The sequence below is a fragment of the Limulus polyphemus genome, unplaced genomic scaffold (genome assembly GCF_000517525.1).
Source record: "Limulus polyphemus unplaced genomic scaffold, Limulus_polyphemus-2.1.2 Scaffold1238, whole genome shotgun sequence".
NCBI lineage: Eukaryota > Metazoa > Arthropoda > Merostomata > Xiphosura > Limulidae > Limulus > Limulus polyphemus.
In genome coordinates, this window is record NW_013666848.1 from 276,096 (window position 1) to 288,614 (window position 12,519).

Below are 12,519 nucleotides of genomic sequence, written 5' to 3' on the forward strand. Positions count from 1 at the left end.
CAGGTGCCACCTAATTGACTTTCTTCTATTTAACAAGAAGTTTATGTTCTCCTTACCTTTTATCATCTTCATAATCACTTTTTTAGGCAATTTTTAAAATTAGTTTTTTATTTACATATTCTTGGATATGCAAGTGCTTATTTTAAATTTATTTTAATGCTTAACACATAGATTTTGAAATAAAGTTACTGATTATTAACATATAGTGTGATCTCTGGTGTAAAAACGTATGTTAAAAAGAAGCTAGGTAAATTTGCCAAATTAAATATACCGATATGGGAATGATTTACTTTTCAGCCCATTGACTGCTGATTTGCCGTATAGGGTACAGTTGGCCTCTGGCAATTTAATGCAATTGTGCTCTACACGGTGTGGGGCTTGCAAAAATTTTGCACACATTTAGAGCAGCTGCACTCAATGAGTTAATGTAGCTTTATGATTATGTAATATTATTGTGAATTTAAAGTTAAACAGTTTTACAGCTTTAACAATGCAATGCAAACTTTATTTATTTGTTAGTGATTCATATGTAAAAAATTTTTTGTAGTACACTATTATTAGATCCCTTTCAAGTTGAGATCAGAATTTCTACGATAAATTGATCTTGTGAGTCATTGCTAAATGAATATGATGTGGAGAGTTATTGTCAATGAGTTTTGATATAGTGTTAAAATATTTTTGGTAGCTTGCTTAACCAACCTTGTTCTCTTATCAGGTCCATAAAGCTTAATTTAGTGTTTCCAAATCTTGTCATTATTCTTTATTTTATGTTTTTGTTATCTTTACTGGTGTTAGAATAAAATATTTGAATATCATAACTAGTATATTATGTGGTCATTAAACAATTTAGTTGAATATAGGATACTGATGTATATAGTAGGGGATTATATCCATTTTTGTTAATCGACAAAATAGTGCTGAAATATTTTGTGTGTTTGATAATGTTTTTTTATGCAATATTAAGTGCACAAAATGATGATGAAAAGTATACATTAATAATTGAATTTCTGTTTTTAATGCAGATGATGTTAGTTTTGGAGAAACTGTTTCTCATCCTCCTAGTCTGAAGATCAGGCCTAAAATGGGAAAGGCAAAAGATAAAAAGGTATGTTTAGAATATAGATTGCATGGGTAAATTTGTAAAGGAAAAAGGAATAAATTTGCAGTAAAAAAGTGTTTAGCAACTCATACACCAGTGCTCTTGTGAAATTCTGTATCAGTGGTGCTATAGAATTTAACAGAAATAGAGAAAGTTTATTCTGCAATACATTTAAAAATGTTTGGTTCAAATTATTCAAATTCCAATGTTGAGAAATTGAAACCTTGAAAGTTCTATAAAAATTCAGTTTGCCCTATTACTTGTAAAGTGTTTATTTAACCATAGGTAAATAATAATCTGAGCAAACACCGATGAGAAGACATTTCTCTATATTATCGTGTTTGGGCATCTTTTTCAAATTCTGGACTTAGCAGTTTCTTCCACATAGCAATCGGTGCATTACTGTTGATGAAAATAAAGGCTACAGCCTAATAAATCACATTTGTGGAATGTAATCTGTTATTAGACCAAATGCAGTACAAGATGGTTCCAGAAAATTGTGAGACTATTCTCAAAAGGTATTAGTAATAAAAGGGCAGTGGAAAAATACATTTATATAACATTTAAAATAGGCATATTAAATTTGAGAGAGAGCATTATTATAAGTCTAATGACATAACAAATAACTGTAACAAAAGATACATTTGATTTAGTTATCATTTTACTGAGTCATCAAATTTTTCCTATTCAGTTGATGTTCCTGTGGTATAATTATTTTTTTATTACCAGCTTGAACCTCCAGCATTTCATGATTAATTACCATTTGTATAAATAATTAATGTTGTATTTATTTTGTGGAGGAAATGTGTCAGTGTTTCCATGATATATTGTTTGTTTGTCCTCTCAGACAAAGTATTTTCCAGGTTTGTATTGTCTTAGTTTTGAAAATGGCATTTACAACTTTTATTAGGTTTCAGTCATATAGGGTTTAAAATTGTTACATTTCTGGGGCTTGAACTACTACTTACACATGTCTACCCAGTAGAAGTGTCAACTATGCATTGAATATTTTAAATTGATATGGTAGAATTTGCCCCCCTTACTGCTACTAACAAGTCATTTTTCAGGAGTAAGCTCATGGACTATTATAAATATTATAATGTATTGTTTCATTACTTGGGTATTTTCATTGTTAATGTTATTTTTGGCCAGAAATAATACCTCATTTAGGGGATTTAGGTTAGTTCTCAATCCATGTGATAAGCTAACAATGCATAATAAAAGTAAAATGCCTTTTAAAAATAATAAAACTAGATATATTAAACATTTTAACCAAGACTCTTAATGAAAGTAACATAAAGAAATATTAAAGTACACTTCACTTATGGAACACATGAACACTAGTTGTTAACTTTAAGTACTATCATAGATTTAATGTTTGTTGAAAAACTTGACTGAGTGTAAGCAAAACTTTACACTTTCTTCCTTAACAATGTCTTGTGACCAATGAAAATCCATTAAATAGTTCCAGTGGTGTAACTTTAGAAGAGCCTGACATGTTTCTGTTCAGCTGTAGAGTTAATAATCAGAATGATTCTCCCAAAATAGGAATAGTTGGCATCTATTCTTAAGTGCTTTGTTGAACCATTTTAAAAACCTTCTGGCTGTGAATGATATGATAATGTTTGCAATAAATATTGTCTAGTTTTTTAGTCTTGCTACTCAAAATTGTGTCCAGATAATACAATAACTGAGAGGGAATGCCAGAACTGGTGTGTGAGAATGTTGCAGTGGTTAACTTTGTATTATTTGTTAGCAGTAGGTTTCAGTTTAATATTATTTGTGGAGCAGTCGGCCATCACAAGTGATTATTATGAACAGTCATCCCACACCATTTAGCTGCTGTTAAACTCCTTTTTATATCACTTTTTGTTCCTTACCTCGTTTGTCAACTTATTTCTTTCTTAGACACTGGCAAACGCGTGAAACATTTGGTATTAATTTTATGTCCTTTCAAAACAATTTTTATCATATTAACTATTTATTCATGCTTATTTTCACCTGTTATAACTATACTAGTAACCATTTTCTTACTAATTTGCTCGTAATTACACAAGTGCACAATCCCACTGCTGATGAACAGATGATCTGTGGAATATCTGCATTATTGACAGTTGTACAAAAAAAATTTTAAGCTTTCATTAAACTTGAAAATAACCTATTTTCTTTCCAATATTTATTAATTGTTTTAAGTTTAACCCTGATATATACATACATATGCATAGATAATTTCAGGAAATACTAAAATTTGTTTAAGTACTTGTAGTAGTTGAAACTGCTAGATTTTACTTTTCTACAGTCATAAAAATAATATCACTTTATTTGGGTATATTTATAAACATTTTAAAAAGATTTCATGGTATTCTGCATTTAGTTAACACCTTGTAAACAGTATGTAAGTAGTTGATCTTGCTTTAATTCCATCCACAAACTACAGATCCAATAAATACTTACCTCCTCGGACACTTATAGCTATTACTAGCTAAGCATTGGTCTGATTTTTTCTCACTTGTTCCAGTCTTTTATACCCCACTCAAATGCCCTTGGTGATATTTATCTCGTGATACTCTTCACCTGTGTCAGTGTGCCCTCTATCCTGGTACTGTATATGAGCACCTCATTCAGATAATATTATCACTTTTTTTTTTGACAAAGTATCACTAACAAGTTTCCTAGTATTACAGTTTTTTGGAGATACTTTGGATGTTATTGTGTTATATAGTTGATTTTCTTATTAATAATTAAAAAAATAAAGGAAGAATAATTTTTTTTTCTTCTTCTGATTGGCAAGCTGATTTACAGTGTGAATTCCCGGATTCTTATTTCCAGCACGGAGGCAAATTAGGTCTCTCCTAACCCACCTCTGATATGTAGCGTCATACAACAATTGAGGTGGGGGGAGTCACTCTCAGTTGAGACTGTCAGTGATCTTATTCGTAGTGAGGTGAAGACATATGTTCAGATCTTTGGTGGTCCTTCAGGGGCTCTGAGGCTGCAATTGAGGGCAATCCTCAACATTTTGGAGAGACTATAGATTTGCTTTTCCTGTGCCTTCTTTTAGTCTGTTGGATTCTCAACCACCTGCGGGACAATGGAAAGTTTATGAAGTCGCAGTGCTGAGGTCCTGTGTTCAAATCCCTATGGTGGACACAGCAGATGGCCCTAAGTTACTTTGCTTTAAAAAAAAACTTACTTTACTTCACATAATACTGTTCCAATCAACATAGCCTTTAAATGACCTGAGAAAAATGAAAAGGAGGCCATTTTGGGATAAGCTACTTTTGATTTGTTTTTCTTCTATCTGTTCTTTGTGTGTGTGATGTTTTGGGCTTTTTTCCCAGTTGCTTTTGAGCATACAACTAACTTGATAGCTGAAAGGTCTGGAAGCAAATTTTTAGTTTTTCTCCATACATGGATATTGTGGTTTGAGTTACATAAAGGGGCAGTTAGGTGTTATCGGAACTTCGTGATTTAGCCTACCACCACCAGATGGAGGCATTTTTCTGACTCTCAAATAATACATCTGCTCCTCGAATTTTGGGGTTCTAAGGTGTAACATGCAGTTAACCTATATAGTTCTATGTCCCCTGATGGGACAGAATAAGTTTATGGACTTACAACTCAAATTCACCAGTTTGTTTCCTTTCACTTCACTTTGTTACTACTCTCATGATCACCAACTTCATTAATGACGAGCTGGATCCATTGTTAGCATGCACGTAAGTTCAATTTTTAGCTTATATATTCCTCCTGGTTGTTGTTGGAGTCTCGAATTTCATCAGCTCCTACAGGGGGTCATAGTTCTGCTCGTATTCATGAGTCCTGACCCCTGACATCAGCCCCTTGGTACATTGGTACCCAGTATAGATTCTGTCTATATCCAAGGTATCCACTGGTTAGTTGGATCTCCAACAGCATTGGTTATTATTGTATACTTTCACGGGCTGTGGGGCTCAGTTCCAATAATTTCTGGATGGGTGGTAACCTTAACCATGGGTCCAGGAGCTCTGTAGGTCCTTGGGTCACAATTAGTTGTTCAGTTCACATCTTCACCACTATTATCCATCAAACCTGTAGGGTTTCAGTAAATCACAGTTCATCAGGATTTGGAACTTAGTTCTTGGACTATCAGAGTTTGGTTTGTCTGAGGGTAGTGAGAGAGTTGTGCTAGTTCTTCAGAGGCTTTATGTCTGTCTGTTGTTGGGCCTATGCAGCCAGGAGATTGGTGTCCAGTCATCGATTGTCCATGTCAGTATCAATGTCTAGATTCTCCAAGGTTCACAAGTTACTCATTGCTCAATCTGTGTTGATGTTCTTACTGGGATTGTAGATATCCAACTTGGTTGTAGTCAGCTCCTATCTGCACTTTGCCTTAGCGATGGAGTTCCACCACAAGGTGCACAAGGGTCAGCTACTGCAGTTCCAGGTTTTTCCCTTCAGACTCGCATAGGCTTCACGTGGATTCTGCTGTATCATACAAGTTTTTTTTTTCCCTATCCCCTTCATTCCATCACTCCATTTTATGGACAACTGATTACTGCTGGCACCATCTCGTCAATTGTTAGACCATCACATCCTGATTCTACTTTCAGATACAACCAAGGCAGGTTTCCCTTTCAGGACTGCAACATCTATTCTTGCTCCAGTTTAATATGTCATCATTCAAGGTATTTTTTATTTTTCATCTCATCTCTCATTTGGGCTCAGCTGTCTCCAATCTGGCTCTACGCCACAATCTTACCTCTTCTTTTCACACTGCATAGATGGTTCTTTTTCTTCTGGGAATGTGGGCATTACTTGAATCCTTTGTTCCTTTGGGACAAGAACACAAGCAATCCTTTTATTACTCTTTAAGCGACTAAGGATCATAAACATCTATTTACTAGTTTACCTAGTTTTCTTAAAATAAGACCCAAAACTTGAGCACTTTCAAATAGTCAACTATTCGAAAGAACTTGAGTTTTGGGTCTTATTTTAAGTTTATTACACTTTATATGTGATCCTTTATGCTAACTCTTTTATCAAGATTGATATCCCAGTTTTCTTAGTCTGGATCATTCCTCGATCTTGAGGGTTTTTTAAGTTTTAACTACTGCCACCTCGTCCAGAGTTTCATCTCTTCATGAATGCCTTGTTTTAGGGATGGGGTGCATATAACAACAGTCAGGAATTCCAGAATCTATGCATGGACAAAGAGGTTTCGCTACTCAATGTTTTCGTCCCTTTTGACCTTCAACAGGCCATGTCTCATCAGAGTAAAAAGTAACTGTTCATACGAGTGAAGTGTAGACAAGATTTTTCAGTTTTGTAAAGATAGCAAAATGGATTAGATCAGTGTTATTCTGGAGGTCATTTAATCAAAACAAATAATGTTGCTAAAGTTGCACTTATTATTACCACCTACCTGATATCCTGCATGGGTATTTATTTTATATATTTACACCATAATTCATAAATCATTTTTTATGATGTGTTGTAAAACAATTACAATAAGATTAGTAGTCAAGACTTATATAAAGTAATCACAAATTTAAATGATATACTACTAGAAGTTGGTTTTAAGAGTTCATCTCTTCTAAACCCAGTAGTTTTGAATGAATTTAGGTTCAACGTGTGGTATGTACTGTAATACATATTTGATCATTGGTATTTAATCGTAAGAAGAAAAATGACTGTATTGGTCTGATTGTAAGGTGGTATTTTTGATTAATAATTAGGCTGTAAAATTCATAGTCACATAATAATTGCAGCTGACCACAGGCCCCTTCCCCCTAATCTAGCCTGTTGCATTCCTGAATGTCCAGATCGCATTCGTCTACATATATTCTCTACATGTTCACTCAAGGTCATTGCTAATTCTTGAACTAATCCATCTGCAGACTGCATGCTATCAATGTAAATGATCATGCAGCAACCCTCTACCAATAGGAGTGCAGTACAACTCCTATCGTCACTAGTACCTTCTCTTCTGTGCAGCCTGTAATCACTTCTCGATTGGCAGTGTAACTGTTAGGAAGTTTTCTGACTGACAATTTTCTTCATTGACTACCTTTACTGTTTCTTATTAGGCATTGCTTCTTTTCTTTTTTTTTTTTTTTTAACCATAACTTTTGGAGTTTTTACAGTATAAGAATTCTGTTGGGAGAACATTTTCTTTGCCCAGTTAACTCCACTAGTAATGCTTTTACAGTTCCATGTTGCATCTACCACAGCTACTGCTGGCCAGCATCCTTCAGAGGCAGTTCAGGAATTGCTTAGCGAAGGTGCCATTGAACATGTAGATCCCTCTAGTCTAGGTTTTTCTTCTTGTCTCTTCATAGTCCACTTAAAGACAGGAGACTGGAGCCTTATTATCAGTATGTCAGCTTTGAACTGCTTCTTGGTCCTCCTACTTTTCACCATGGAGCCCTGATTCACTCTTCAGTGGGTTTTTACTCCTTGTCTGTGGTTGTCAAAGGTTAATGTGTTGGATGGGTACCTACACATTCCTATATTCCATACATCCTGACATTATTTTTTATTGGTCCATCAGGTGGTGTGTTTTAGTTCTGGGCTCTTCTGATCAGACTTTTCTTGGCTCCCTAAGTTTTCTGTTGGGTGGTCTGGGCATTTGTCTGTCTTGTTCATTCCTGGTGCTTTCCTTTCCAACATTATATGGATGACTGGCTACTTTTAGCTTTCTCACTTTTCTACTCAGGTGGGCCAAACTTTTCCCTCTATGGTTGAGGGCTATGGTGCTTCTGGTTTGCAACCGTTCCTCCTCTTCTTTTCCTGCTGTGCTTGAAGTGGCTTTTGTGGGCTTTTGGAGATGTGGAAGCCTTATCCCTCTCAGTTGTGCCCACCTGTGTTGCCTTCAGTGGGTTTTGTTAGATCAATGGAACTTCATTCTGGATCCCTTGGACACCCCTCTCTTCCTCCCTCCTTCTTTATAGGCTGACTTTGCCTGATAGTTGGATTGAGATAACACCACTTTTGGTGTTCCTCTTCCTCCTTGAATGCAATGTCACCTTTTTTTTTAAGGATGCTTTTCTTTCCAGTTGGAGTGCTTATCTGGATGCTTGTGAGGTTTCAGGGGTGGACTCACTCAGAGTCCTCTCTCCATATCAATCTTTATACTCCTCACAGTTTGTTGGGCTATGGTTCTTCTTGGATATACAAAACTGTTCAGTTTAATGAGTTATTATTTAGTTTATTTAGTGATTTAATATTTTATGATTATTTAGTTTTCATAACAAGAGTGTTAAAAGTTTTAAAAGTGATAGTTGTGACAGGTTTCGTTACATAACTCTGTAGGAGTCATATGTTGTGTATGAAGTTTAACTGTTGTTCTAGGCTTTTGTAATGTTATTGACATCATTATACTTGAAGCTTCTAAGTTTTTCTCTGTTTGTGTAATATTGTTATTATTTAAGGGCAAGATATTTCCAGATTTTTCTGTCACATGTTATATATACATGCAGATACAGAGAGGAATTTAAGTAAGTAAAAGTAAAAAAGTAGTGAAGTTAGACTGCATGATTGTCAGTTTAGCCATAAAGGGCAATTTCTAAAGTGAAAGTTTCACAGTTTGTATTATAACAATAGAGATAGAGAAGAAGAATGTGTCTTATCAATTGGATTCTCAAATAACTGAACCAGCCTGTGTGCACTTTTGATGTAAAAGAGAATAATTTAAAGCTCTGGATACAACCATGGTAATGTAAGTGAATGTATCACTGATTGTATTGTGATAACAGAGGAGAAAAGAAATAATTTATCTTGTCAGTTGGGTTCTAAAGTAATTGAACCAGCCTGTGTGGACTTTTGAGGAAAAAGAGAATTATCTAGAACTCTGGATTCAGCTGTAGTAATTAACTGTGTAACGAGTATTTGTATATACATTTGAATATATTATTTTAGAAAAGTGGACTGTGTGCTGTTTGTTTATCATCAAAATTTATTGTCAACAAGTCACAGACACCTTCTGTAAAGAATCTTCCCACTATAAAACCTGACAATTCTTTTCCTTCTGGCACTTTAGCGCCAGTCAGTGATTGCATTTTTTGACAACTCAACATTTGTCTTGTACTTCTCCAGGTATGGAGCACTCAGTTGAGAGACCCCTGTTTTTGGATATTGGACCTCCTATATTGGGCCACAGCCATGAAATTCTTTTGCTGTCTTGTCATATTCCAGTTTCTGTGAATTGCATCATAGATCATTTATCATGTCAGGTTAGAATTCTCCATATGAATTGGTTAATGGACCTGCAGGTATTTTATGGGCTCTGTGCCCAGTGGAGTGTTCCAGAGCTGGATGCCTTTGCCACTCATCTCAATTCTCAGTTTCCACAGTTTTGTTCTCCTGTTCCATATCCTTTGGCTGGAGTGATGGAGGCTGTCAGTCAGGATTGGTGTGGTACATACTGTGTTGACTACTAGTGTTGTGTCCTCTCCCTCTTTCCCCCACCTTCCCCCATCAGCCCCAGTTTGGTATGCATCATCCATCCATTCCCACACACAGGCTTCATGTGTGGCTGTTCTACAGTCCCTGGCCCTGCACATGGTATCCTTGATTTCCCTTTCCATTCATCGTTCTTACATGGCTGTCCCAAAGAAAGTGGTACATGTACTGTTGTTGGTCCCTATGTTGCAGTTATCCTGCATCCCATCTGACCCTTCCCTATATCACTTCCTTTCTAGCTTGGCTCTTTGACAGGGGTCTTTTTGTCCCTTCTATCGCAAGCTATTGCGAGGCTTTGTCAGCCATGTATCGTTTTTACACGTTGTGCCCATATCATCAGTTCACTAGTCCTGTCCCTTTTGGTTCTGTTCCCTCCACTTCACCCATTTTCCTTGCCCTGCCTCTCTCCCAGATTGGAACCTCAGTGTCATCATTCATGCCCTTACCTTTCCTTCTTTTGAACCCTTGTTGACATGTTCTTTATATCACCTCTCCTTGAAGATCCTTTTCATCATTTGCTATTGAGGTTCAACACACCTTGTTTCACAGTTTCTATGTGATTTTTTCCCAGATCATCATTTTTCTGCCCAAAGCCTCAGCTACTTGGGAGGGTAATTCCACATTCACATCTATCCCCCTTCCTTCCATATTCCACCTTTATGACTGTTCTGGTCCTGATTGCCTCCTCTGCCATGTCTGGGCTCTCTACTGTTATGTGGTGTACGCTGATTCCTTCAGTGGTTCCTACTTCCGGTTATTTCTTCTTTAGAATCCTTCCCAGTCCTGTGACCTTTCTTCCATTATCTTACAGGTTAGATTTACCAAGCTTATTGATGATTGTCGTTTTTTCCCTTTATCTTCCCATAAAATCTGTCACCTTACCATTTCTATCATCTGTTTGAGGACATCATTTTCTTCAGTATGTGGACCACTCCCAATACCTTCACTGTTTATTATCATTCCCACCTATCAGTTTCTTCTCTTACAGGGTTTCATCTTCCTCCTGTTGCTATTGCCATTTTTTTTTGAAGAGGCCTTTATTGCATAGTTGTATCCCGCTCAGTGGCGAGTATTGCCTGAAAAAGTATACTTATTCTTAAACCTGCACTGTAAGACCTGTGTGTCAAAAATGTCCACCATTAAGATGGGGTGGTCTGCAAGACCACTTATAGGTATGTCTTGCAGTATTTTGCTTCATAAGGATTTTTTTCCTGGATCGTACACACATGGACTAACTTGAGTAAAGTAGACAAGGATTATTTCCCATCCCTGATGATCCGTGTATTGTAGGTAACTGGATCGCCCTGATTTTCAAAATAAGATATTGCATTGTCTCTGGTGCAGTGTTCCTCTGGATTCTCCAACATGCTGTTTCCCACTTTCTTCTGGTAGAGTAAGGGAGTCCTTGCCATTTACCAGTTTCTATTTGCTGTGGTGGTGGACCATGAAGACTTCCTCTTGAGTGTGCTCAATCCTACTCAGTTGAGAGAATGGCGGTGGTGTTCTGCTGGTTTGGATGGTGTTGATGCTCATTCTACCACAGACCTGATGTACAATTCCAGATGCTGTTATGTGTTGGTTGATGCTTTCCACCAACATGCAGTTCACACCTCCAGCTAAGACACTCTCCTTCCTGCCATCTCCTGGATGTCAGTTCCCAAAAGATATGGTTATGCTTGGAGCTGGACCAGCCACATGTGTGGCTGGGTACCCTCATCCTACCACAGACTGGACAATATATTCCCAATGCCACTTAGTAATGGACCGTAGATGCACCCCCACTTTGCTGTTCACCTTCCTACTGTCCCTCGGATTTCAGTTCTTGGCCGATAGGGTGATGGTTGTATTGTACGTGCGCACATGATGATGTGTATCCTTGTTATGAAGCATCATCTTCGCTACCAGTTCTCATATCTGAAGAGAAAGTTAGTGTATCCTCTTCCAATCGTGGGCTGGATATTCCTATTGCATTTCACTTGGTGTTGGTTAAGGTCGATCTCCCATTTATGCTCTAATGAGCAGTAGCCACTGTACACCTGGGTCCTTTATTTCACACGTGTGCCCTGGTGTACCCTCCTCCTACCGTGGGCTGTGCAATAGATTCCCAATTGCCACTTGAATGATTGATGGACTGGAGATGCACCCCACTTTGCTATTCACCTTCCTACGATCTTGTGGATGTCAGCTATCAGTGGATATGGTGATAGTCATGTTGGATGTGTACACATATTAATGCTGGGGAGGTCTCTCCTTTTTACCACCCCTATTATGACACATTTTCATGTGGGCAAAGAGTATACCTGGCTCAAAATGGTGTGGTCTCTCATGGGGAGGGGTTGTTTTCTGTTTATTTGAACACCCCCATGGTCTATGGTTGCTTTCTAAAAGGGGATCATCTTCTCACTGGATCCTCTGCCATCTCAGTGTTGGTTTCTAGCTATTTTGAGAAGAGGCAAGATATCTTATCGGAAGTTAAAATTTTCTTCAACACTTCCCACCCATCCTGCCCACTTCCATTGCAGATTTTGTGTGTACTACCCAATCTCAAAATGATTACAGGCTGCACCTAAGAGAGGGTGCTAGTGATGATAGGACTTATGTTGCACTCCTATTGATGGAGGGTTGCTTTATGATTATTTGCATGATAGCATGCAGATGTCTCAGTGAATACATGTGGGGGTAGGTAGGTGTATCAAGACTAGTTGTGAGCAAAAATTTGGGCATATAGAGTGCAGTACAAGTCGAGAAAAGCTATTTGTGAGGAGAGGTAAGTGTCAAATTTTAAAAATAATATATATATGTTATTCTTTTTGCTAATTCACGAAATAAATGGCTTTTACTTATATTTCTTAATAGTATAAATATATACTATTTTGTTGTTGGGCTTGGATTCTTCTACAGTAGGTGTCTGTGACTTGTTAGCAATAAATTCAATGAAGAATAAACAGCACACACTTTACTTGTTTTCAAATAATATG

The 12,519-nt window shown here is 37.0% G+C and overlaps 1 protein-coding gene across 1 annotated transcript in view; it reads left to right on the plus strand.

Moving 5' to 3' along the window:
• The window catches only part of LOC106462745 (coiled-coil domain-containing protein 137-like), a 53,463-nt gene that overhangs the window by 38,405 nt on the left and 2,539 nt on the right, over positions 1 to 12,519 (plus strand). The window contains exon 5 of the mRNA XM_013922696.2: positions 1,023 to 1,105. Coding sequence (XP_013778150.1) covers positions 1,023 to 1,105 — 83 coding nt within the window. The remainder of the gene's footprint in view (positions 1 to 1,022; positions 1,106 to 12,519) is intronic.